We start from the raw sequence: 24,121 nt of genomic DNA, 5'->3' as shown, positions 1-24,121 counted from the left end.
AACTATTTGAAAATCTGCAATCTGAGCGTGCAAAAAAATCTGAATATTGAGAAAATCGCCTTTCAGGTTTTCCAATTGAAGTTCTCCACAATGTATGTTAACTAATCAAAAAGTAAGTTTTGATGTATATACAGTCGGAAAAAATTTATAAACTTAATATACTAATGATTTTTGGCCTAAAAGAAAAATCATTCATTTTGACCCATACAATGTATTTTTGGCTATTGCTACAAATATAACCGTGCTACTTCAGACTGGTTTTGTGCTCCAGGGTCACATATAATACATTTCTGCATTTTCAGTTTAGCTGGGCTTTGGCATTTCTATCACAAACACCGCATGAAATTATTTAACAGTGACGCTGGTATTCTTTTATACGCTGTCAGGTTGCACATTCATTTTGTGACTCTTTGACATGGGTAAAATCAAGATTTCCTATTAAATATAATTATTATTAATCATCTCTATTACACTGAGAACACACAATGAGCTTTTCAAGATCGCAACCATTTAAAACAAGTGGAAACGCATTGAACTCTGTTAATAGTCTGACCCCCGGTTTCACAGACAAGGCTTAAGCCTAGTCCTAGACTAAAATGTAAATCTGAGTTGTTTCAACTAAAATAAAATTGCACTGATTGATCCTAAAATATATTAGTGCCTTTGTTTTGTCTCAAGATGCACACCAGTAATGTTTTTATTCTAATCACATTTATGAAAATTGCTTAAATGTCCTAATTGAACTTTGGCCTAATCTTGGTTTAGTCTAAACCCTGTCTGTGAAACCGGGCAAAGTGTTTTAGATTAGCATTGTAGATTGTGTGTGTGTGTGTGTGTGTGTGTGTGTGTGTGTGTGTGTGTGTGTGTGTGTGTGTGTGTGTGTGTGTGTGTGTGTGTGTGTGTGTGTGTGTGTGTGTGTGTGTGTGTGTGTGTGTGGTCAGATTGTTCAGTTGGTGTAGTTAATCTCACTCTTTATCTCCTTTCTCTCTGTAATCCCTCTATCCATCTCTTTATCCATTTATGACCAGCCGTTCGGCTGTGAGCGTCACATCTGCTCTGTTTTCAGAGGTTTTGACCACAGCTGAATGTCTGTAAATATCATTATTACTGTAATATCATATCAGAAACATAATATAGCTTCTTGTGATGCTTAAAAATAAACTCATGACCTTTTGAACATTATAGGATTTGAAGATTAAACCGAAGGGAATGGCAGATTATGAGGATGATGATTTTTTTTTAGTACTGAGAGCGTGAAATTCCACTTGCTGTGGTTTACGTGTTTTAACTTGTTTAGGGAATGCTAGTTTAGCTGACTAATCGCTTAACTAACTGAAAATGGATGAGTTTGACCATTTATGAATGTTAGTTTTTATTTTTTAACAGGCACGCAATGGAATTTAGAAATCTTTTGAAAATTAAGAAATTGGTTTGTTTGTCTTAAGAAAGAGGTTAGAGAGAGAGAGAGAGAGAGAGGGAGGGAACGAGTGAGTGAGATGGGAGGAGAGATAGAGCAGAGAGAGAGAGAGAGAGGGAGGAGACACAGGGACAGACAGACAGACAGAGAGGAGGGGAATAAGCGAGGGAGATTTTGAATGTGTCAGACTCTGACAGAGAGATCGTGAGCGCTGACGTCTGAAAGCAGGAAACACTGTCGCTGTCGTCGTGTTCAATAGGATGATGGGAGTCTTTTACCCTCCTGTGCGGCCGGTGAGTTTTTAATCATTCATGTTGCTGCATTTCCTGCCTGGAAACATCGAGCGTGATTCAGTCTTGCAAGAGTGTGTGTGTGTGTGTGTGTGTGTGTGTGTGTGTGTGTGTAAGTAAACGGCATTATGCTGAATGCGTAAATGTTATATCAGAAATGCGGCTGCAGATGACTCCTTCAGTCAGTGAGAGTGAGTGAGATGGAGGTGAGGAAAGTCTGGTGTGTTTCTCCAGCTGTCTGTCTTGATTGAAGGGGCCAGGTGCTGCTGAGCAGTTGTTCCTTCATCTGTCTGTCTCTTTGTGTCTCCACATCTGTCTCACACACATGCGGCTTCAGTATTAACACGCAGCGATACAAATCGGCCTTTTATTAGTTAAAAGCTGTCTGTGTCTCTGCGTGTCTGTCGTATACCCTGGAATCCGTCTCTGTGTGTCCCTCCCCCTCTCCTGCCGTTTCCCGAGGGCTCGAGCAGCTGTTATCTCGGTGTTTTCCTTTAAAAGCAGGAATGGGACGGAGGGGGGGTGCAGAATGGAAATTGATTTTTAAAGGTGACGCTCGGGGAGAATGGCGGAGAAGAGCCAGAGCCAGAATGGACGCTAAAGCTCTGAACTCCTGACTCTGATGGAGGAGAGCTGAAGTATGTTGAAGTATGCTGAACCCCACCCAGCGTTTGCCCTGAAGGGAGGGAGAGACGCTTACCTGTCATCTCATGATCTCACACGCTCGCTTTAGAAAGTGAGAACAGCTGCCTTTGTTATCTCATAGAAATGTAGGTCTATATTCCCCCTAAAACTCTTCTTGTTGACGTTGGAATACTGTTTTGGACATCTGATACGTACACGCACGTCTAAATGAGGACAGATGCATGGAGTTGTTTTTATTTAAAGCTCACACAAACTCTAAAAGATCTTGCAAAAATGTGCGTGCTTATATTTGCTTCCAAATGGCAGGAATCCTGGGTTGTTCCTAAAAAGGGTTTTGACAGACTTTTGGAGACAATGTTGTCCCCAAACTGCAGCTCTGAAATAAACAAGTAAATACTAGAGATGAACCCTGAAGTACTCTGCCAATACCAATAGGTGATTATTCAGAATAACATCGACCCACACCAATAATCTCCCAAAGTAATGCTGTAAACTATACAAGTGCATTACTGTTACATTAACAACAACAAAATATATTCATTTTCACTTTCAGATATAACAATCTAAAAGATAAGAATTATGTTTGTATGCAGTTTAATCGCACATTAGGTTGTTTTCATTCTAACGTAAATATTTAACAGTAAATAAGCTCCTCTCTAGTTTTTTTGTTGCAAACTTATGAACTGGTGAACTGGTGAAGTTAAATGCATTGTAAAGTATTATTGATTGCAAGCTGTTTTGTCTTTCATGGTTGAGCTGAAACGCAGATCAACTGATTCTATTAGACATGATACATTCTGGTGAGCTGTACTGTGTTCATGTTGATGCTCTGCCGCTTGAATGGAGACGATACCGGAGTCTGTCACGCACGTTTAAGAGCATCAAAATAGCGTTTATTGTTTGAATTTTGTGATGAAATGAATGTGATTTAAAAGCTTTCTTGTCAGAAGTATTAAAGCAATTATTGGATGGGAGGCACACTACAAATAACGTTTGGTGAAGGTAAAAACTGTGGACCTGGCAACAGTGCAGCGCTTCTGCTGTGGGGTGTATTATGAGAGTCAGGATTGAATATCTTCAATTGTTTTCTGAGGATGAATGAAAGTCTCAGGGGTTTGGAACAACATGAGGGCGAGTAATTATTGACAGACTCTTCCTTTTTGGGTAAATTCTCTCTTTAAACAATCTGCTGATGTCCAATAGTGCTTTTATTGGTCTGTATTGATTATTGGCCAATACATTTGGTGTATCCCTAGTGGATACGATGCAAACTCAGTTGTCAGCACAATATCCTGTCTATTACTACAAGTAGTCTTTTATATTTAAAGTCTCCCACTTACAATAGACATCTGATGTATAACAGACATCATGATTCATAAATCAGTTTTCTTGGATCAATCTCTGCATGCAGAAAGGACACCAGAAGGTCATTCAGCTGGAAAAGGTGATTTAGACCGGTTCTCATTCCTGCTGTTAGTGGACGTGTTTATGCGCATCACAGACGTGTGCAATACAGCTTTAGTCGTATTTGACTTGCATTCGTATTGGACAGATCCACATGCGATGCCATTATATTCATGTCGAGGAGATGCAGCACAATATGAAAGTGCAGCAAGACTGAGCTGGAACAGAGACGTCAGTCACGAAGCTTGTTTGCTTTTCTTGGGCTGGTTTCTCGGTGTGAGAGTTCAGAGGTGACGCGGCGCTCGAGAGCTCATGTTCTACAACTGGACAAACTCGGGTTCTGCTGGTCTGTCATTGAAGAGGAGCTCTAGCATCTGCTGACCGCATGGAGATGAGTTTGTGTGTTGTGCAAAGGAGCAGTCCTCTATCCAAACTAGATGGACTAGTTTCCTCAGGTCGCACATGTGCTGAGGGTGGAGCGAGTGAGAGACAAACATTCACGCTTACACGTGCCATGTGTGTTTCTCTCAAACAAGTGTTTGCAGGTCTTTATCTGGGCCATTTTGGACCCACAAACCTTTGGACCCACACTGGCCGCTGCTGCACTCTGATTGGTCAGGGGAGAACGAACAGGCACGCCCTCTGAAGAGAGAGAGAGAAGCCTGAGCTCGGGTTACAGCTGACCAATCAGCGAGCGGCTGGGGGGCGGGTCTAATGTGTGTTTGACGGCGAAGAGCCGCTTCATGTTTCAGGATCTGTGAGAGATTCGGTTTCTCTCGTCTGAAAGAGTAATGCAGGATGGTTTCATCACTGCTTCACATGCTTGATTTCTGCATTTGAGCAATGATAGACATTTAAAGTCCTTTTAAGACGGGTCAGTTCACTCTGCGGCCATCTGGATTTTCATCTTGTAATTTTAGTATTGTATTATTATTGTATCTATTAATATTTAGAATGAGCTTTTCATATTTTCAGTTTTAATTTTAGTTTAGGTTTCAGTATTTTGTGTGCTTTTGTCATTTTTGTTAGTTTTTTTTTATATTTAGTTTTTAGTTTGGCATTTTAGTGCTTCAACCTATTTTCAGTTTTTTGACCATTTCTAATTTTCATTCAAGTTTGTATTTAGTATTTTTATTTCAATGTTATTTCAGCTTAATTCAATTATTGAAAACAATATTTATTAGTTTTAGGCCTGGTTTCACAGACAGGGCTTAGACTAAGCCAGGACTAGGCCATAGTTCAATTAGGACATTTTTAAGTCATTTTTATAAACGTGCTTAGAAAAAATCATTCCTGGTGCATCTTGAAACATAACAAAGGCACTGATATATTTTAAGATCAATCGGTGCAATTTTATTTCAGTTGAAACAGCTCAGACTTACACTTTAGTCTAGGCTTAAGCCTTGTCTGTGAAACCGGGGGTTAGTGTTTTAGTTAACACTGGCAGGTCTGAAGGGGTATAAAATCTCAAACTGTTGGTCAGGGTCGTTTGTTACATTTATTAATTTCGCAGACACTTTTATCCAAAGCGACTTGCAATTGGTGAACACATGTGATGCATTAAGTGGTTCATCAATCTAATCAATCAAATCAGTCTAAAAACAATAATTACAAAACATTTAGTAAATGATAAGTATGTTTCAATAAAGGCTGGACTTCTTTTCTAATGCGCGATTATCACGTGTTTCGCATCTGAATGTTCAGTATTCTGATGAAATGACTCTCGTCTCTCGTCAGGAGTGATTGTGGCAGCTAATGATCAGAAAAGCCGTGATCAGGAGACGGTCGAGCCGTGGCACAGCTGCCGTCTACAACAGCGGCACGTTAGACGGATGCCAGCTGACCCGTAACTAAAGCTGCCAGTGTTTAGAGATCCTCGCTCGGCTGAACACACGCTCACAGCGCCGACGACGGCTTTGAGAAAGACTCTCTCCTCTCTGACCGACAGATCATCGTGATACGGATTAATAGACCTGAAGGGAATCGTTTTAGAAATAGATGAGCTGCAGTGAGTCTCAGTCTCTGATTCTGAGAGACGCATCACTGTCATTGAGAGCCAACACTGTTCGATTCTCGTCGGCTGTATGAGAATCAAAGCACAACCCAGTGTAATGCTGGCTGTGAATGTATACTGTACACCAGAGAACTATTACATTTACAAAATGATCTAGAGGACTAGAGTGTGCACGCAGTGCTTCAGGCTGATGTTTGATTCATGAGTCGGGACAGTAATAATTGGAGAAACAGAATTGACGAGTATTGAGAGGCCATACATGAGTGCTAATGTGCTGAATTCTGATATGTGGCTCATTAATGTTTCTTGTGGTTGACGGGAAGATCTCAGAGCTATAAATACCAGGACGTGTCTCTCACTGCCTGTCTCTCTCTCGCTCCTGTCTCTCTCTCTCCGTTCTCATCCTGCTGCCATGTAGGGAAGTGATGCTGGAGGAGGAATGCACACTTGACAGAACAGTGTTTTCCCCTCGCTCTCGCTCTCTCTCTCTCTCTTTTAGTCTGTTTGTTTCTCTCCGCAGTGATGTGACGTGTTTCTCAGACAGATCATCAGTTCTCAGAATCTCTTCCGAGGAGTTTCATCAATGGCTGAATCTCATAAAAGCACATTTTGCCGCAAAATAAAATGAAAACTAAGTCATTTTAGAAAACGATTACATTTTGCAATAAGAATCTCTAAGCACATCTTGATCCTCAATTCTGGTTTTCAATTATTTTGCTATAAAAAAACTCCCTTTCATTATTGTAATGCTAGACTTACCATTGTATATTGTCTCAATATTATTTTGTGCATGATAGCCAAAAAAAAGCCATTTTCTTTATGCAAAATGTAATTTAGTTTCTTTGTGAAATCTAATTTCCGCACGTGTTTTTGTGGAATTGGCTCAAATGGTGCGCTGTTTACACAAACATGAGGTTTCTTCATCATCAGGATCGTGTTTTGCAGCCGACGTGGGAGTTTTGATCCGAAACTCTTCGCTAGCTTCCTCCGCGGGTCGTCTGCTGCGCTAGCGTATGTGTCGGAGGGCCGTACGCTAAATTATGCACGAGGGCCTCATTAATATTGAACGGCTGCCTGAATCCGCTTGTCACCAGAAAGAGAGAAATGTAATATCTCTGGCTTTTAGTGGCGTCATCTGTGAGAGGAATGCATTACCGCCGTCTCTCTCTCTCCCTCCATTCCAGTTGATTTCACTTTTCCTCTGTTCTCCGCTCTCATGGCCGTCGCTCTTTTAAGTGAGCTGTTTTTCTTTTCTTGGGTGGATCTGGTCCAAGCGGTCGATTAACCCTGGTCCGTCTGTGTGTTTCTGATCTCCAGGGTTCACAGGACACGATGGGAGCTCCGGAGGGCGTCGTGGCTCCGTTCTCCTCCTTCCCTCCCCCTCCGCCTCCTCCCCCTCAGAACGGCCTGGCGCTGGAGTTCGGGGGCAGCAGCATTTACCCCGCAGGGGGGCAAACGGAGGCCCCGGCAGGAGTCAGCAGCACCCCCTCCTCTAACCCCAGCACTCAAGTAAGTGCTAAAGCTCTTTGGAGCAGATGGTGACGTCCGATCGCTCGCACCATTCGGGCAGCTGGAACAACAAACGTGTCGAACGACTTCCTGTCGCTGGTCTTTGGTCTCGATGGTCCGCGTGAATCATCTCAAACGACTGTGATTTCTGTCTTCATTGGTATGATGATGTAGAGTTGTAAGGCCTGTCTTTCTCTTTCTCTCTGTCTGTGTTTCAGCTGTCGGACGGCTCTCCTCAGGCTGAAGTTCAGTGCGTTTCCGCCGGCGGTTCGGGCAGCGATGACTCCTCCGAGGCCAAAGGAACCCCGAAACGGCTTCACGTTTCCAACATCCCCTTCCGCTTCAGAGACCCAGACCTGCGGCAGATGTTTGGGGTACTACTGGCTTTTTAGGCTTCAGGGTTAATTCTTCAGATGATTTTAGAAACGACACGATGACAAACTGTGACGTGTTTAAGGGCCAATTCTGCCCCCTGCTGACCGAGATTGTAACGACACCTTAAAGTGATTGTTGTAAATGCAGCTCTTCTATAATGATCAGTTTGTAGGCATTATACAAACAGAAGTGGGTTTGTTTATGTTGAGCATTTTCTCTCTTTCTCTCTTTGTGTGTGTGTCTTTGTTGTTTTAGCAATTTGGAAAAATTCTGGATGTGGAGATCATTTTTAATGAGAGGGGCTCAAAGGTAAGAAACGCTTTTGAAATCATACGTTTGAATTTATTTTGAGTAGCTGTTGTTGTTATTATTACACTAAAGTAACAATTCAGCCCCAAAAAGCAATCATTCAATGACTGTGATTCAGTGTGACAGCAGATGTTTAGCAGAATGCCCTGATCGTCCCAAACAATGATGTCAGATGGTGATTCGTACTACTATCCTCTAAAATCATCCAGAAGCACCCATATAATAAAATGTGACTTGTGTTGGCAGTGACCAGGGGTTGTAAAACAATCAATAATCAATAAAAGCCCACCCTAAGTCGCCCATATGCCTCGTGTGTAGTCCAGATGCCGGTTGCATAAAAGGTTTAGATTAGTCTTTAAAGTTAGTCATCTAATGGTTTTCTTTAAGACTGGTCAAATGTTTTTTTAAATTTGGTTGCATAAAAACTTTGATTAGTCTAATCTGAATCCAAAATATAAGACTGATTACCCCTTGGTAGCTGCTTTTTATGCAAGTGGCCCCTGGTCTTCTAATGTTTTCTTGTGAAAAAGAGACTGAAAATGAAAAGTATTTTCTGAAAATCTTCCCTTCCTGCAGCTGAAGCTCATGTGCATTCCAACATCTGAGATGGATAGATGTGGGTCTGTTTCTCACAAAGAAGCATTGGAATCATGGTCCTTTCTGTATCTTGACATTCGCTGGACTCATTGTATATAAAAAAAGCTGCATAAGCTTTCTGCTAAACATCTTTCGTGGAGCATTTTGGGGTGAATTGTTGCTTTAAGACGAATGTGTTTCGGACGCTTCATGTCTGTTCCTCTCTGTCGTGGTGCAGGGTTTTGGTTTTGTGACGTTTGAGTCCAGTGCAGACGCAGAGAAAGCGCGAGAGCGTCTCCACGGGACCATCGTGGAGGGACGAAAGATCGAGGTGAGTCTGTCTTTCTCTTTCTTTCTCCTTCTGATGTTCCCATTTCACACCTTTACTGACCAAATGTGTTCTGGAACTGCTTAAGATGCTCAGCTGTGTGTGTGCTGCATTATGGGAAATGTGCGCGTGCGTGTGTGAGCTTAGCAATGCATGGTTGCATCTCTACTGCAGTCCACTTTAGATTCTGTGAGTTTTTTCTCCGTTTCTCGGCTGTTTTTTGGATTGGTTGTTGTCTGGCTGAGTGTCGGTTATTAACAGCATGCGGTTGTTTTCCCTTTTTTTTTTTTTTTAAGTTGATCGATCTGTTTTGTACTGAGCATGCTCACAGTTAGCCAATCACATGCGTGCGTTTGATGCCGTCTCTGTTTCTCCTGGTTTGAATGGCTTTTTTGTTCATGAAACATTTGCTTGGATTCTTACGACACACGAGGACTGACGATTCTGAATGCTTTTCACAACTTTGGTGTTGTACCTTTATTATGGCATTCGTGTGCATACCGTGAGAAAACGGCTCACTTTCAGATGCTTGTGTACTTGTTGTTTTTAGTGCATTTGTAGATTGTTCTGTGAATCTGGGAGATGAGAAGAAGCCTGTTGCTTGCCGTGTGTGTGTGTGTGTGTGTGTGTGTGTGTGTGTGTGTGTGTGTGTGTGTGTGTGTGTGTGTGTGTGTGTGTGTGTGTGTGTGTGTGTGTGTGCGGTCGAGTGCTGCATGGAGCCACGTGTGTTTCCCTCGTGAGGCCCAGCGTGTTGCAGTGCTGGTTTCTGGGTGTTTTAATAGTTCTTGATCTCCTCCAGGCCTCCTGCATGACCTCTGAGACGCTGCCTGTGTTTGTCTCTCATAGACGGGGGAATCGCTTTCATTTTTTAATCTTTTTTTGATCACTTTAGGCTGTAATTGAAATCACTTTTATTTCTAAATTAGTGGGGAAGTTTGTATTGGGACTAAGTGTGTAGATCAGGGGTGTCAAACTCATTTTAGGTTAAGGGCTAAATTGAACGAAACATTGAGTCATGTGGGCCGAATGTTTTCTGTGTTTATTGACCGTCATCCAGCGTTGCGTAACTGTTAGTAAAGCTGCGCTCATTCTGTCTCTCCGCCGCTATGATTATAATAGAACACAATAATTTGCATCCATCTTTTACATGGTAAGTAGCGGATTATTAAGGGGATAATATACAGCCAGCTGTCCATTATCATAAAAGCCACTTCAGTGCGACGCAAGACTCCTGATCACGCTGTAAGGTTTATTCTGCTGTAATGACTGGCTTACTGTACATTATCACCTACCTCATAATCATCGCTGCGGTGAAATAAAAGGGATTTATTCCATTCAGATTTGTTTTTAATGTAAATACACAACATTTTTACTTTTTGTCATTAAGTATTAAAGAAGTTCTCTTCCAGGTCAAAAATTTACAGATAATTTATTCACCCCATTAGTAAATAATAAAAGCGATGTAGGGTGATTTTGAGGTTGGAGGAGAATATACGATGGGAGTTTTTCGACATACCCTAACTCTATTGAACAGGAATACACCGAGTTTGCATGCGCATCGCAGAGCTAGACAAGACGAGCATTAGAGGTTAAAAAGTGTATGTGTGTGTGTGTGTGTGTATATATATATATATATATATATATATATATATATATATAATTTTTTTTTTTTTTTTTTTTTTTTTTTTTTTTTTTAAACCAATCATTTTGCTAGATAAGACCCTTTTTCCTCGACTGGGATTGTTTAGAGCCATTTGAAGCTGCATTTAAACTGCATTTCAAACTCGTGGGCACCATTAAAGTCCACTATATGGAGAGAAATCCCAAAATGTTTTCCTCAAAAAACTATTTCTTCGTGATTGAAGAAACAAAGACATGAACATCTTGGATGACTATAGGGTGAGTAAATTATCTATACGTTTTTGTTCTTTAATCTTATTTGTTCTTACCATAAAGATACTTGCGACCATAGCATTTAAAAAAATAAAAGGAAAAATAAATTTTCTTTAGTATACATGTCAAAATTGAGGACACAATTTTCTTTTTTAAAATCGATTCCATCTGTTTATTTTTTACCCATATATATTTGTCGTCCAGATTTAATTTCAAACGTGAACATTTTAATTACTCGTAAATTAGCCAAAAAAAACGACTATTTGACCCATATGACCAGTGCTGTCTGAAGGCGTTTGGCACCCCTGGTGTAGATGCATGATGCCTGCACCGTTGCTCTGTAGCTCCCCCTGGTGTCCGTGGCTGTTAGTGCATGGGAGCGCAGCGGCGAGAGCTTCATTTGGGTTTGCATGAGTCTGATCATTTCAGACCATCAGATTCATTGGAAAGCAGAAAGCGGGTTTAATCTGGGCAGTGGCGGCACTTTATAACCGAATCAGTTTTGTTTGGATTCATTTGTTTGCTTTTTGAATGCCATTGTTTTCACTGTCAGATTCCTTTGATTTGAATAATTTGAACAGAAGTTGAATTATTTGCCATATGATATGATTATGTTGTATGTAATGACACCCTAATGTTTGTTTGTGTTTTCTGGAGAGCAGATCTGTGGAGAGAGCGATGCGCAATCATCAAGCTCTTCACTCATCTCTCTCTCTCTCTCTCTCTCTCTCTCTCTCTCTCTCTCTCTCTCTCTCTCTCTCTCTCTCTCTCTCTTTCTCTCTCTGGCCAGTCTGTCTGTCCAGCTCTGCACTCACTGTGTTTCCTGTCCGTTGCATCACTTCCTGTCCCGTGTCTATTTTCGATGCCTCTGATGTCACTGTCTAGGCCCCTCCCCTGAGTGATGTCATTAGCTCGGCATGTTAGTCTCACTAACTGCTCTCCTAGACGTTCGTCCATGTCAACTTGCTTCTATTTTGGCCCGTAGCTCCAGCTTTGACTCAGTCGCAGATTCGCTCTGTGCTGCATTTCCACACCCATGAATTCTCTACGTGTGTGTGTGTGTGTGTGTGTGTGTGTGTGTGTGTGTGTGTCTGAGTTCCTCTAATCATTCGTCCCTTTCTCCTCCTCCTCTGTGACACAGACGAATGCGGCTGCAGGCTCTTTAGCACTCCTACAGACAGATTTGATCACCTGAAGATTTGTCTTGTCGTTGTTTTGTGTGAATGTCTGCCTCAGAATTTCCCCACTCTGACTTTGAGTTCCTCACTGGACGTTGCTTTGTTTTCCTTTCCTCTCCTGCTGCTCCTCCTCTCCTGCTGCTCCTCTTCCTCTCCTCTTCCTCTCTGGTTGCTCACTCATTCTTTGCATTGTTTTTGTTGGTTTCTCTTTGGTTTGTTTTTCTCTTCCCGTTCATTTTCTCCTTTTTCCCTTTTTCTGTTCCCTTGACGATTTCTGTGTGTTGTTGTTGTTGTTGTCAGTCTCCACGGTAACTGCTCGCGTGTCGTCACGCCGTTTCCTGGCTCATGGTAAGTTTGTGTCTGTACGGCTTCATCCCTGATCAATCCCACCAACTCAAACCCCTGAGATCTAAACTCCAGCCCTCCCCAGCTTTACAAACTGTGGTCTTTCGCTCTTTTGCACTGATTAGCTTGTTATTTTCGGAGGGAACAGAGATGCGTTAAAGCCCTCGCGGAGACGACGGCAGCCCTCGTCCTCGTTACGAAGTTTGGCCGAACGCGTCCTGCTAGCGGCGTCTGTTCGCGGCTAGCGTAATCGCATCTCCTCCCTGAGGTCTGTCCTGATATACTGTTCATCAGAGGCATGGGGGAAAAGAGCTTTATGAAATCATCATGTCTATAATAGTCGCTAAGGACCACAGATACTGACAGAAATGATATTCCCTCCCCGGCGCTCGCCATTGCTCCTCCTTTTCTCCATCGCTCTCATGATCATTAACACTTTCCCACGCACTGACATGGCTGATCAGACTTTCGCACTAAACCCCTTCATTTCTCTCCTCCATATCATCCGTCCATCCATCCGTTCATCTTTCCTGTGGTTCTGACCAGCTCTCGTTAGGGCTGGGTGTTATGACCAGAGTCTCGCCTCACTCTAGCATGCATTTTTTTATATGTATTGGTTATTTTATTATGAATATACAATGAGATAATAGAATGTCCCAGTGCCTTTTTAGATGCCTTTTTTCTCTTCTCATTTGGAATGCAAACCAAAAGATCAGATCATTCAGCAGATGATTGATGTAGGGCCGCTGCACCAGCTGTGCGTAAATTATAAGAGGAACTAAGTTACAACTAACGCACTATTAAATGTGACCCTGAACCACAAAACCAGTCTTAAATAGCACGGGTGTATTTGTAGCAATAACCAACCATGCATTTTTCTTTTATGCCAAAAATCATTAGGATGTTAAGTAAATATCATGTTCCATGAGGATTTTTTGTGAATTTCCTGCTGTAAATATATCAAAACTTAATTTTTGATTATGCATTGCTAAGAACTTCATTTGGACAACTATAAAGGCGATTTTTCTCAATATTTCGATTTTTTTTTTTTGCACCCTCAGATTGCAGATTTTCAAATTGTTTCAGCTAAATATTGTCAAATCCTAACAAACCATACATCAATGGAAAGCTTATTTATCAGCTTTCAGATGGTTCATAAGTATCATTTTAAAAACTTGACTGGTTTTGTGGCTCAGAGTCACATATGTTTTGCGTTGCACCATGAAACAGCTGAAACACAACTTATAGTGACATCTGATGAGTAAGTAATGATTGGAATAAAGCGGCAGATTAAATTGCATCATTAAGCTCTTGTTTTACCTGACAAACCTCATCCTTAGACCCCAGGTCCTCTACTCTGCTCATGGTGATCAACTGTCCTGCAGATTTTTTGCACCCTGCTTCATCTCAACCGGCTTATGGTTTTCAAGTGATGCTGAAGACCTTCATTAGCTGGTTCAGGTGTGTTTGATTTGGGTTGGAGCTCAACTCAGCAGGACAGCGGGTGCATGTCGAATCTAATTTATTTGTATAGTGCTTTTCTCAAGCAAATGCTATATAGTGTATATCACTTTACATTGGGGCAGTATATTTTTGTTGTTGTTGTTGTTGCTCATTAATTTCAACATGCAGTATACAGTTCAACAAACAAACACAGTTTCTCAATGTCATTTGCATCTAATGTTATTTAATGTTGTTAAATAATAAAATTTTTACTGACAGTAACGGCGACTATACATTCCTTTACAGAGCGCTTACAACCTACTAGCTACATCCTGCATTAAGAACTTAAAGTGTGACCAAATTAGGTACATGGTTACAAATTAAATAGTACTTACTAAGCCTCAATGTGCCACTTTACGCTACAGTTTAAGAACTTACGAACAGCTGGTGCACACCGAACACCTTCAGGATCATCTGGAGCGTCAGCGTCTGAATGGGATCAAATCCTGCATCCATCCTCAAGATCTAGTGGAAGATCTTCCCAGAAGAGCGAAGCTGTTCTCGCAGCAGCAGGAGAGAATTAAACGTTGAGTGATGGGGTCCAGTTCAGTTGAGAAGGGTTCAGGTCTGGGCTGAACAAAACATGCAATCCTCACAATCTTCTCTTGGAAAGCAAAAAAACCCAGAGCCACATGAAAAGGTCCGCTCTCTACCGATTGGCACACTCCTCATGGTCATAGCGCCCAGTCCCAACACGCATCTTGCATTTCATTTGTGATTGTTTTAATCACTCCATCATCATCATGCTTCCACCAGTTCAGGCCCAGATATCTGCTGATTATTGCACAGCCTATGAGCCAAAAACGCCCCTAAATACACACACACACACACATCGAAATTGTTCCTCAGACGATATTTCTGCCCTTATATTCATGTGAGGATGAGCGACTCAAGCTTGTTTTGGTCTTTGGTTTTGGACTGTGAGTGTGTGTGTGTGAGTGCGCGTGTGTGACGGTGTTTGCATATTGGTCTTCAGCGTGTGAGAGAACCGTGTTGATGCCTGCCGGTGTTTTCCGTCTTCATGATTTCATTTATTGTGACATGTAGCATATGCATCTCTCTCTCTCTCTCTCTCTCTCTCTCTCACCCATAAACTCCGTCACTCCTCACAAGGTCTGACAACAACCAATCACAGGCTTCCTTTCATTTGACGCACTTTGGTGTACTTGTTCATGACAAACTGGATGGCTTTTTGAGTTTGACGTTTCTGATTGGGTGGATTGTTCTCTCTTTCTCTCTCCCTCTCTCTGTCTGTCTGTCTCCCTCTTTTCTCCCGTTTTTGTGGTTTCATTGAATGTCGACTGGCTCTTTTTTTCCTTTCCTGCATCCCTCTGTTTCTGAACATCCCCCCCTTCTCTCTCGGTATGATGTGTTTTTTTCACGAGGGGGCGGGATTAGGCTGCAGAGTATTTGGATTGGTCCATAGGCTGCATCTGATGCTTGCTGATTGGCTGATATGCTCATTTCTGGTTAATGAACTGTAATTGGCTGAATGTGATTTTGCTAAGAGCTGTGCACAGTGTATTGATTTCGTCATGTGTGATCTCTTTGTTTCTCTCTATTTATCTCTCTCCTCCATTTTAGCAATGGAATGCCCTGTTTTTCATTTGCTTTTACGCATTGATTTCTGGGTTTTTGTGTTGAATGTTTGACAATCAGTGGGAGTTTTATGATGCATGAAGCAATATAAGGGAATATCAATGAGTCCACAATTTCTGCTGTAGCTGTAAATATACTACAAAGAATTGATTATCGAATGTGTCTAGATGACAGCTTAAGTCTTTATTTTGAGATTTGAGTGATTTGTGAACTTCACTACATGTTAATAACGTAATTCTCAGTGATCTTCACATATTTGCAGAATGACGTTTGGATAAGAACAGCTCTAGATTGAATGCGCCAGCGCTTCGTTTTCTTTGTCTCTGATCGGATGCTCCTTTGTCTCTGATGAACAGGTCAACAACGCTACAGCTCGGGTGATGACCAATAAGAAGTTGGTTAGCCCATACGCTAACGGAGAAGGTCTCAGCACGCTGCCCTACGGTAAAACCACCTCAACGCATTTTTTTTTAAGCGTTTTCTTCAGTTGTTGGCGACGAGGTCAGGCAGATAATCTGAGGCTTCTCTTCTCTCTGTTTGTTTTCAGCTGGGTGGAAATTGAGTCCTATGATGGGCGCGATGTACGGACCGGAGCTCTATGCAGGTGAGATGACTTTCCACACTCCTGTTGAAGAGCATTATTGCTGCGTCTTAATGACCATTTTGAGATGACATGCAGCGTAAACCACTCTGTGAAGGCCCGTCCACATCAAGAACAAAAACTATAACAAACAGCACCAGCCAAAGATAACAGTGTTTATTCTAAGCTTGTGCGCTCCAGTTTCAAAGTAACTAAAGTGGCTGTAGAAGACCTGCAGCTGCTTTACGTTTCACATAAATACCAAAGAAGAAACAGATGCTTTTGAGCTCATGAGACAAGAGCAACAGCGAAAATTTGATACTGAGTTTTGCTTTTTTTTTATTTTAGTCTGTTTGTTTTTGCAGTTCTTGTTGAATTTACACCGCTTTAACCAGCAGATGTCCTCAGTATGCTACGTTTGTAATGCAGTGAATCTAGGTTGTGTAATCTATCAAATCTAACAGTGAATTTAGCTAAGGTAGTCAATAGTTTACTAAAAACACTGCAAACAATCTTGTCAAATCTAGCTCTGGATACCTGAGGTAATTTGGTGTTCCATGGTTTGCTGTGTAGAGCTCTCCACAATTTCTTTTGCCGTTTTAAATGCAAGAGCCCTTTGAATTCTAATGAATTCCTATTAGCTGTTGGTGTTTTATTATTCATCAACTGGAAGAAAGTGTTCTGAAAGTAAATCTTGTGATATCATACCTTTATATCATTATACAGTAGTCAACATTTGAAATGGATCAAAAACCAAAACAATACCTGTTCTTGTCTTAGAACAACTTTGAACATTTTTGATCCACTTCAAATGTTGACTACTATAGTTGTCCACTATTCTGTTAAATTTAGATCTATTTTTTTGTTTTAGAATATTACAGTTATCGTTGTTGGTGTGAACGGGCCTTAATGGATATGATCTGTTTGCTCCGTGTAGTTCCAGGGTTTCCGTATCCCACTACCGCCGCCGCCGCAGCTGCCGCATCCACAGCCGCCACCTTCAGAGGGGCTCATCACCTGCGGGGTCGCGGGAGACCCGTTTACGGAACCGTGCGCGCCGCCGTTCCTCAGCCCGCCATACCTGCCTACCCAGGGTAACGCGCCCGCGCTGGCATACATTCATACGCATGTGCACACAGACGCAGCAGATTTGATTTTCTCTAGTTTTCTGCATGCTGCATGACCGTGTGCTGCTTCTGCTCACAAAAATGAGACCAGCTGATGTAAATATGCAATCAGAGTCACTCAAATGACACAAAAAATGCCATTTTTCCCTAACATGTGACAAATCATAAAGTTAAATGTGTTCCGATTCTGAACGGGATCAAAGTGGCATTTTTTTTTTTTTTTCTGTTTTATGACCAAGTGCACTGCATGTGTGTGAATTAATGTTTTCACTTTCTCTTTTTCGTGGTCTTCATCTGTCCTGCCATCTTCTATTTTGTTTTGTTTTGTTTTCCCCTTCAATCGCCACATGGTGGCACCCTATCCTTTTGTTTAATTTTTTCCCCCAATCTTATGTTCTTTGCTCCTCCATCTTTCTTTCTTTCTTTTCTTTTTGCTGTCTTTTTGTTTTTCTGTCTCTCAGTGTGGTGTACCAGGATGGGTTTTATGGAGCTACAGAACTGTATGTAAGTATGACACTTCCTGTCTCTTGGTTTCACTTCCTCTCTCTTTCCTTCTCTCTTTCCGAGTGCTTTACCGTGTGAAAACTGTAGCCACGCAGAGCCGTCTCGTTCTGAATTAGACACGCTTTAAATCACTGCACAGAATCATGTTCATTATGTTAAATACAGTTGAATCATAATCAGACCAATGGCTTGATTTATCATCTCGTGCAGATTCAGACGGCTCTGTGTGTGCGAGTGTGTGTGTGTGTGTGTGTGTGTGTGTGTGTGTGTGTGTCTCAGTGTACGCGTGTTTGTGTGTGTGCGTGTCCAGGTTGACGATAGCTTTTTCTGTTTTCTCTGTAGAATAGTGTTTCAGGACACTCTGGTTAGTAGCAGAATGCCTCAGGTAGGCTCACAGACGGATAGTGTGCATCTCTCCTTCTGATTAATACATTTGTTTGATATTGATCGTGTGAGATTGCTGTCTCTGTTTCCCTACTAACTCACAGTAATCTGACAGGAGTGAGGGCTGGAAGGGGGAGAAAGAAATTCTGCTTGAATTCTGCACATTTCCTCTCTAAACGATTCAGAGCGCATGACAAATTTGGCAGCCGCATCAAACATCACAGCAGCGACTCCTACTAGGGAAAAATAACAAAAAACAGCGAGCGTAGGGCTGGGCGGTACCACCACAAACCCGTCTCACGGTACCGGTCGTTTTAGCTGCGTATCTTGATTTAGTTCAATTTTTCTTCAAGGGAATTCAATATAAAACCGTTTATGTGATCATGTGGCAAGTGCTTCTTCTCGTTCTCCAGATTATTCAGACTCAAAACTGATATTATAAAACAAATTTTGATTGAGTTACAAACGATCACACCTGTGACATCCGTTTAGTCTCGTATGAATGTTACTTTGTGCCGTTGCTAATAAAATGTTTCTAAATGAGTTTTTCTTCTTGACTTGCTCGTTCAGTTTCTTAAAACGTACAAACGCTTCAGTATAGTGTAACAACGGTCCGTCTCGATGTCTAGTGTGGGTCCGTGCCGGCCAGCCCTCAGCGGTAGATTATTTACACTTCTGAGAATGTAAATAATTGTCTGGCGCTGTTTTTCAACCGAATGACTTTCTGCAGGTCTTTTGTTGTGCACCACTGATATTTGAGACGATAGTTTTAAGGACTCTGGATGTTTTGGGTTTTGTCAGACTGGATCTGATTCTGTCCCCTTCCCAGAGTCCCTGTCTCTCTCTATATGGCATGTTAACTCGATCTGTGTTGGCATGCAATCACACTTAATTCCCTTGTAGATCTCTCTCTTTCTCTTTCTGTTATTCTCTCTTCTCTGCTTACCTTGACTTTCCATCAGCGATTCACTCTACTCCGTTTACCTTCATTTTGAAGTCACCTGCTTCTCTTCCTGTCACCTCATCTCTCTCTCTCTCTCTCTCTCTCTCTCTCTCTCTCTCCGCGGCTGCGCTCTTGCAGGAGTGCGAGGGATCGTGGGAGAGTTTCCCGATTGGCCGTAGGGTAGAATGCTGAGGAGAGAATGGCGGAAATGGCTTGTTATTGTATTGAGTTTGGGGTGCATGCTGTCTGTGTGGTTGTGTGGATGTTCTCCTAATCTCACTATCTGTCTGTCTGTCTGTCTGTCTGAATACGGCACCAGTAATCGATTTGATCACCCCTGGTTGTGTGTAGCTGTGCGTTTGGGGGTGACGATGACACTGACGCTAATGCACTCACGATCCCCATTTCTGCTTGTGTCTCCCTCTTTGACAAACAAACCACCGATTCTTAATCATTAGACAAACGACTCCCATTCTACCATGATTGTGCATTGTTTGCCACTGAGGAAGATTCACAGTAACAGACCTACATATGGTTCTCCGAATGCGGTTTATGTTTGACTGAACATCAGTGGCAGATTGCTTGTTAATGGACTTTAGGTTTGCTTTTCTTGAACGTTTTCATGTCCTTTTTTCCCTGCTAACTCACCACTTCACCTGCCTCGTTCTAGCGGTGCTCATTGTGAACACATCTGTTGTTTTGTCTTTGTAGAGCGGCTATACCGCGTATCGTTACACCCAGCCGGCGGCGGTAGCGAGTCCTACGGCGGCGGCGGCAGCAGCGGCGGCAGCCTACAGTGACAGGTTAGTGATTCACGCCAGAATCGGCCAAACGCATGGCGATCGTATTACGCATTAACACGTTATGAGGTGTAACCACGTCTTGAACACTGGCAGCAACTGTAATGATGTTTTATGAAAGGGATAGTTCACCCAAAATTCCATCATCATTTACTCTCCCTAATGTCATTCCAAACCCATATGACTTTCAGTAATCTTCCAAACCCAAAATAAGATATTTTTTATAAACTCTGAGAGATTTCTTTCCGTCCACACAAATGGTTAGATCCCTGTTTTATAAATCAATGCAAATTCTTTGTGTAAAAAAAAAAAGGATTTATTGACAAAATGGACACAAATCTGATATGCATTCATGATGGAACCTTGACATGAGAGTCAAAATGGATTGCTTTTCACATTTTCCCGAATATTGGGAAGCTTTGTAAGTTGTGGGTGAACAGCATTTCAATGCAGGGGCAGAAATCCCTCAGGTTTCATTAAAATATCTTTTGTGTAGCGAGGATAAGGGAAGTCTTACAGGAGTGACATGAGGGTGAGTAAATCATGACAGTTTTCATTTTTGGGTCGACCAATCCATTTAAGAAACTTAAACTGCTTAAATGGATTAAGCAAATACAGAAAAAAATAAACTGAAAAAATACAGAAAACAATATCTGTATTAGCTCCCACATGTGTATGCCTAATGACCAACTCAATGTTTCTTGTCTGATCACGTTGTTATAAACTATATAATTCATAAAGATGACTCTGCCATTATTTTAAATATATAAATCTGTAAATTTTGACAAAGTTTGCAGTACTGGATATTACTGTTGTTAAAACGAAAACACCATGTTCCTCCTTTGATTTGATTGGCCATCTCTGTCATTTTCACATTGACGAGTGCTGTCAGATTGCTAAGCAGCTTAAAAATGTAACTTTTAAAATGCTAGAATGGCAAGAATATCAGATATGAGTGTATTGATGCCCTGGTGATGAGTTGCAGTGATTGGTTTCTATCTAACACATGTGCGTTTGTCTTTGTCCAGCTACGGTCGTGTGTACGCAGCAGATCCGTACGCGGCTGCATTAGCGGCTCCGGCGGCGGCGGCGGCAGCGTACGGAGTCGGCGCGATGGTAAGCCTCGCCTTTGTCTGTCCGTCACGCTCTCTGATCCTCGAACGCTGTCTAACGGAACGTCTCTCTCGCAGGCGACTCTCTACAGAGGAGGATACAGCCGGTTTTCGCCATATTAAACACCTTTAATACACTTCCAGATCTTCAGTCTCTCTGATACTTCACAACAGCTGCTGACCTCGGAGGGAAAAATCGAATCACACTTTTGGACAAAAAAAGAAAAAAAAAGCGAAACACGTCTGTTACGAACTTTGAATAAGGAATGCAACTATAAATCAGTACATCGAAGAAGGTGGAAAAAAAGTTTTTTTGTTTTTTTGTTTTAAAAGGAAACCAACAACGTTGAACACTAAATAGTAACAGATCTCTGACTGAAACGCTTGACCGAGAAGCGCAAATCATTTCTTCCTTTGGCTCGTCTCTCTGCACATATGCATGCAGTAACGGCTCTAGAGCGCCTCTAGTGGCCATTGAACTACGTGTGCACAGAGTGTCAGGACTGCAGTGAACAAATTGACGTCACCCTTCACTGTTTCACACTACAATAATTATCAATATTCTTTAAGAAATATAGACGTTCATCCGGACCGCTCTTGTCTCTGTTTTAAGGATCATCTTGAAATCGGTGGATCCCATCAGCTCTGTAAGGGAGGACGATGCTATTATCCCAAATACAGCGACGTGACCAGAGACTAGCGTCGTGGTCTTCCTTTCTCTGGAAAGATCGCGGATGAAAGGCGACTCCAACGGCTGTTACAGATCGCCGAAGCGTGACGCACACCAACGGGACGACGTGTCATAATAATCCGTCTTGCTGAAAGCTTTGTGTTCTTTAATCAGTACCTCCGTTCAGACCATTTTCCAGAGGCGTACCTTTAAAATTAAATAGTCATTATATGCAAGTAAACTAGAATAGACACAAAATTTTACCAACATTATTATTATTATTATTATTATTATTATTATTATTATTATCGTCATTAGTTTCTCACGGTTGTGTGTGTGTGTTGGCTTTGATGAAGGGCAGGACATCATCTGAACCCACGTTAATACACAGAAAGACACCAAACGCCGGCATAATGACTATAGCAAGTATTTAAATTATGCTAAGAAAATATCTACAACTTTTTCCTTCAGATTTCGGGATCGAAGAGCCCTTCTTGCGGATTATCGACAAGCTCTTTTATTAGCATAGTTTTGTAAAATATGCAACTTTCAGCCCAAATTTCTGAAAAGTGGAGCAAAAATGTTTGTCTTTTTTTTTTTTTTTTAAAGGAGAAATGCATAGTATTTTTCGTCTTTCTTGCAGAGTGTGTCCTCTTTCCCTTCAGTATATTGGTATTTTGCTTTTTTTTTAATTTTGGTTCCAAAGAAAAGTCAAGCACATTCTTGATTTGTGTGTAAACGTATTTGTAATTCTATTGTTTGGTTTACTTTTGTTAATTTTTTTTGTATCAATAGGTTTTTGATATTGTTTGAAGTGGCTCGTTAATTATTTCAAAACGGCTGGACGTGGAATCGCAGCATCATGTATTGCGATCCAAGACGGCAGCCTGGTCACGTGACCGGATTCTTCATCTGTGAAAACACACATGCATTTCATGTTTTTTGTTTTGTTTTTGTTTTTTGCAGGAAATCATACGTTTCAGTAGATTCTAGGTGTAACCGTATCCTGGTGCAGGACTGAAAACATTTTGCCATTTTTAGAGTTTCGGAAGTAATTTCGCCTCGGCTTTTTTGTGTGGATGAGGGTTGTGTTTCATTGACACTAAGAGTACTGGCCTAATGAAAAACTAAACACTAAACCAGACAGCTTTATTTTTTGTTTTTTGTTTAAATGGTACTTGCAGTCTATGCATACACTTTCCACAGTATTATAAGAGATTGAAATATCTCAATTCCTAAATTCTGAACTTCTGGCTTTTAAAGATGCTTTCGGAAAGAATACGGCAGATTTGCCGGTTTCTCTCTTTCTGTCTTTCGTTCGTTTCTCCCGTAGCGGCCGCGCTGCCGGTGCCGGTAAATGGGAGCTCTTTGCTACGAGGAGACGGATTTCTCGCGTGACGCTCGTCTTCTGATGATGGAGTGAAAAGGTTGAAACCCCTCCAGTCGTGCAGTAAAGGATTCAAGATGGCGTCTCTTTTATTCTTCATTCTCGCACCTTATGAATATGATACCTGTTCCACATACTCTCCTTTGGTTTACAGTGTAACCGTGTTTTTGAGTTGAACTCTTTCTCTCTACATATTCTGATTCCATTTGTGATGTAATTTGTATCTGAATGTCCATATAAACTGTTTTTTTTTTAAACAATCACTTGATGGGTGTTTGATTTCAGACATTTTAGGTGAGCATTCTGAAAGGTTTCTTTTACCTGGTTTGTGGTCCTTACTTTTGGATCTTATGAGTGAAGGTGGCAGCAGTCAGATCTTTAATGTGAACTATAGTAATAGCATATTGCTCATGGTTAAATCTTAGCTTGAAATGCTAATAGCTTATTACCTTGAATATCTTAACATCCTCTAGTCGTCGACTGTCGTCTTTTCCGTCGTGTGACAGAGATAGATGACTGCGTCTTCTCCAGTCTCTTGTGGAAAGAGGATTCGTTAACCAGAATGTTATTGTAACTAGAAATACCTTATATTGAGCATTTTCTGATCTAATACCCGGTTGTATTTCTTCCTTTTGCAAGTAATGAATTCCAACATCATGTCGCCCGTGTTATTTAGTCGAATTTTCATTCAAAATATATGTTTTGAAGTAAAAGTTTATCGCCTCAGAAAATCGCGCCGTTCCCTGAGCTGCAGGCAGTTTGTTTCCGCGCGCGCGCAAAATCCGGGGGTCGCGCCTAACGTTAAAGACGTGCATAGAGCTCAAATAATTAGTGAATAATATTCGTTAATACGTCACATGTGTTGAGAAAATAATAAAACGTTGCACCTCTTATGTATCGGCTACAATAGAAAACTCTTATATAGGAGCTTCAGCAGGCAATGATAATAAATTGTTTAACATCAACCGATCTAAAAAAGAACCAGCAGTAAATATGCTGGAAAATTATTAGTTTTGAACAAAACCATTTAAAATTGTTTTTATTGGAATAATCACCTTTATGTTTCTCAGATTGTATTTTGTTAGTGCCTAATTTGACCAGTGGATATTTATGAAAACCCTTTTCATTATTAGAAGTGCGTTTTGTGTGTGAAGTGAAAACTTTACATTAAAACGTCTTATAATGTACCCAATTTAAAAGTTTTAAAAGCGAAAATTCCTGCACACAGA

General features: G+C 41.3%; 1 protein-coding gene across 4 annotated transcripts in view; it reads left to right on the top strand.

Moving 5' to 3' along the window:
* Positions 1-23,152, top strand: part of rbfox2 (RNA binding fox-1 homolog 2) — a 29,850-nt gene extending 6,698 nt beyond the window's left edge. Inside the window, exons 2-12 of one of the 4 annotated variants that reach the window (XR_012357351.1) lie at positions 7,088-7,279; positions 7,498-7,653; positions 7,910-7,963; positions 8,778-8,870; positions 15,742-15,829; positions 15,933-15,989; positions 16,903-17,059; positions 17,554-17,596; positions 17,939-17,981; positions 19,635-19,726; positions 20,752-20,798. Coding sequence is in view for 3 of the 4 variants with exons in the window: in XM_073852449.1 (XP_073708550.1) it covers positions 7,088-7,279; positions 7,498-7,653; positions 7,910-7,963; positions 8,778-8,870; positions 15,742-15,829; positions 15,933-15,989; positions 16,903-17,059; positions 17,939-17,981; positions 19,635-19,726; positions 20,752-20,839; positions 20,914-20,958 (1,065 nt within the window). In the remaining variant the exon portion in view is untranslated. The other 3 variants (XM_073852449.1, XM_073852448.1, XM_073852450.1) reach the window with 3 other exon arrangements.
* The last annotated feature ends 969 nt before the right edge of the window (positions 23,153-24,121 follow it).

The sequence above is a fragment of the Garra rufa genome, chromosome 12, assembly GCF_049309525.1.
Source record: "Garra rufa chromosome 12, GarRuf1.0, whole genome shotgun sequence".
NCBI lineage: Eukaryota > Metazoa > Chordata > Actinopteri > Cypriniformes > Cyprinidae > Garra > Garra rufa.
The sequence above is the reverse complement of the archived record's forward strand: the minus strand, read 5'-3'. Positions and strand labels throughout refer to the sequence as shown.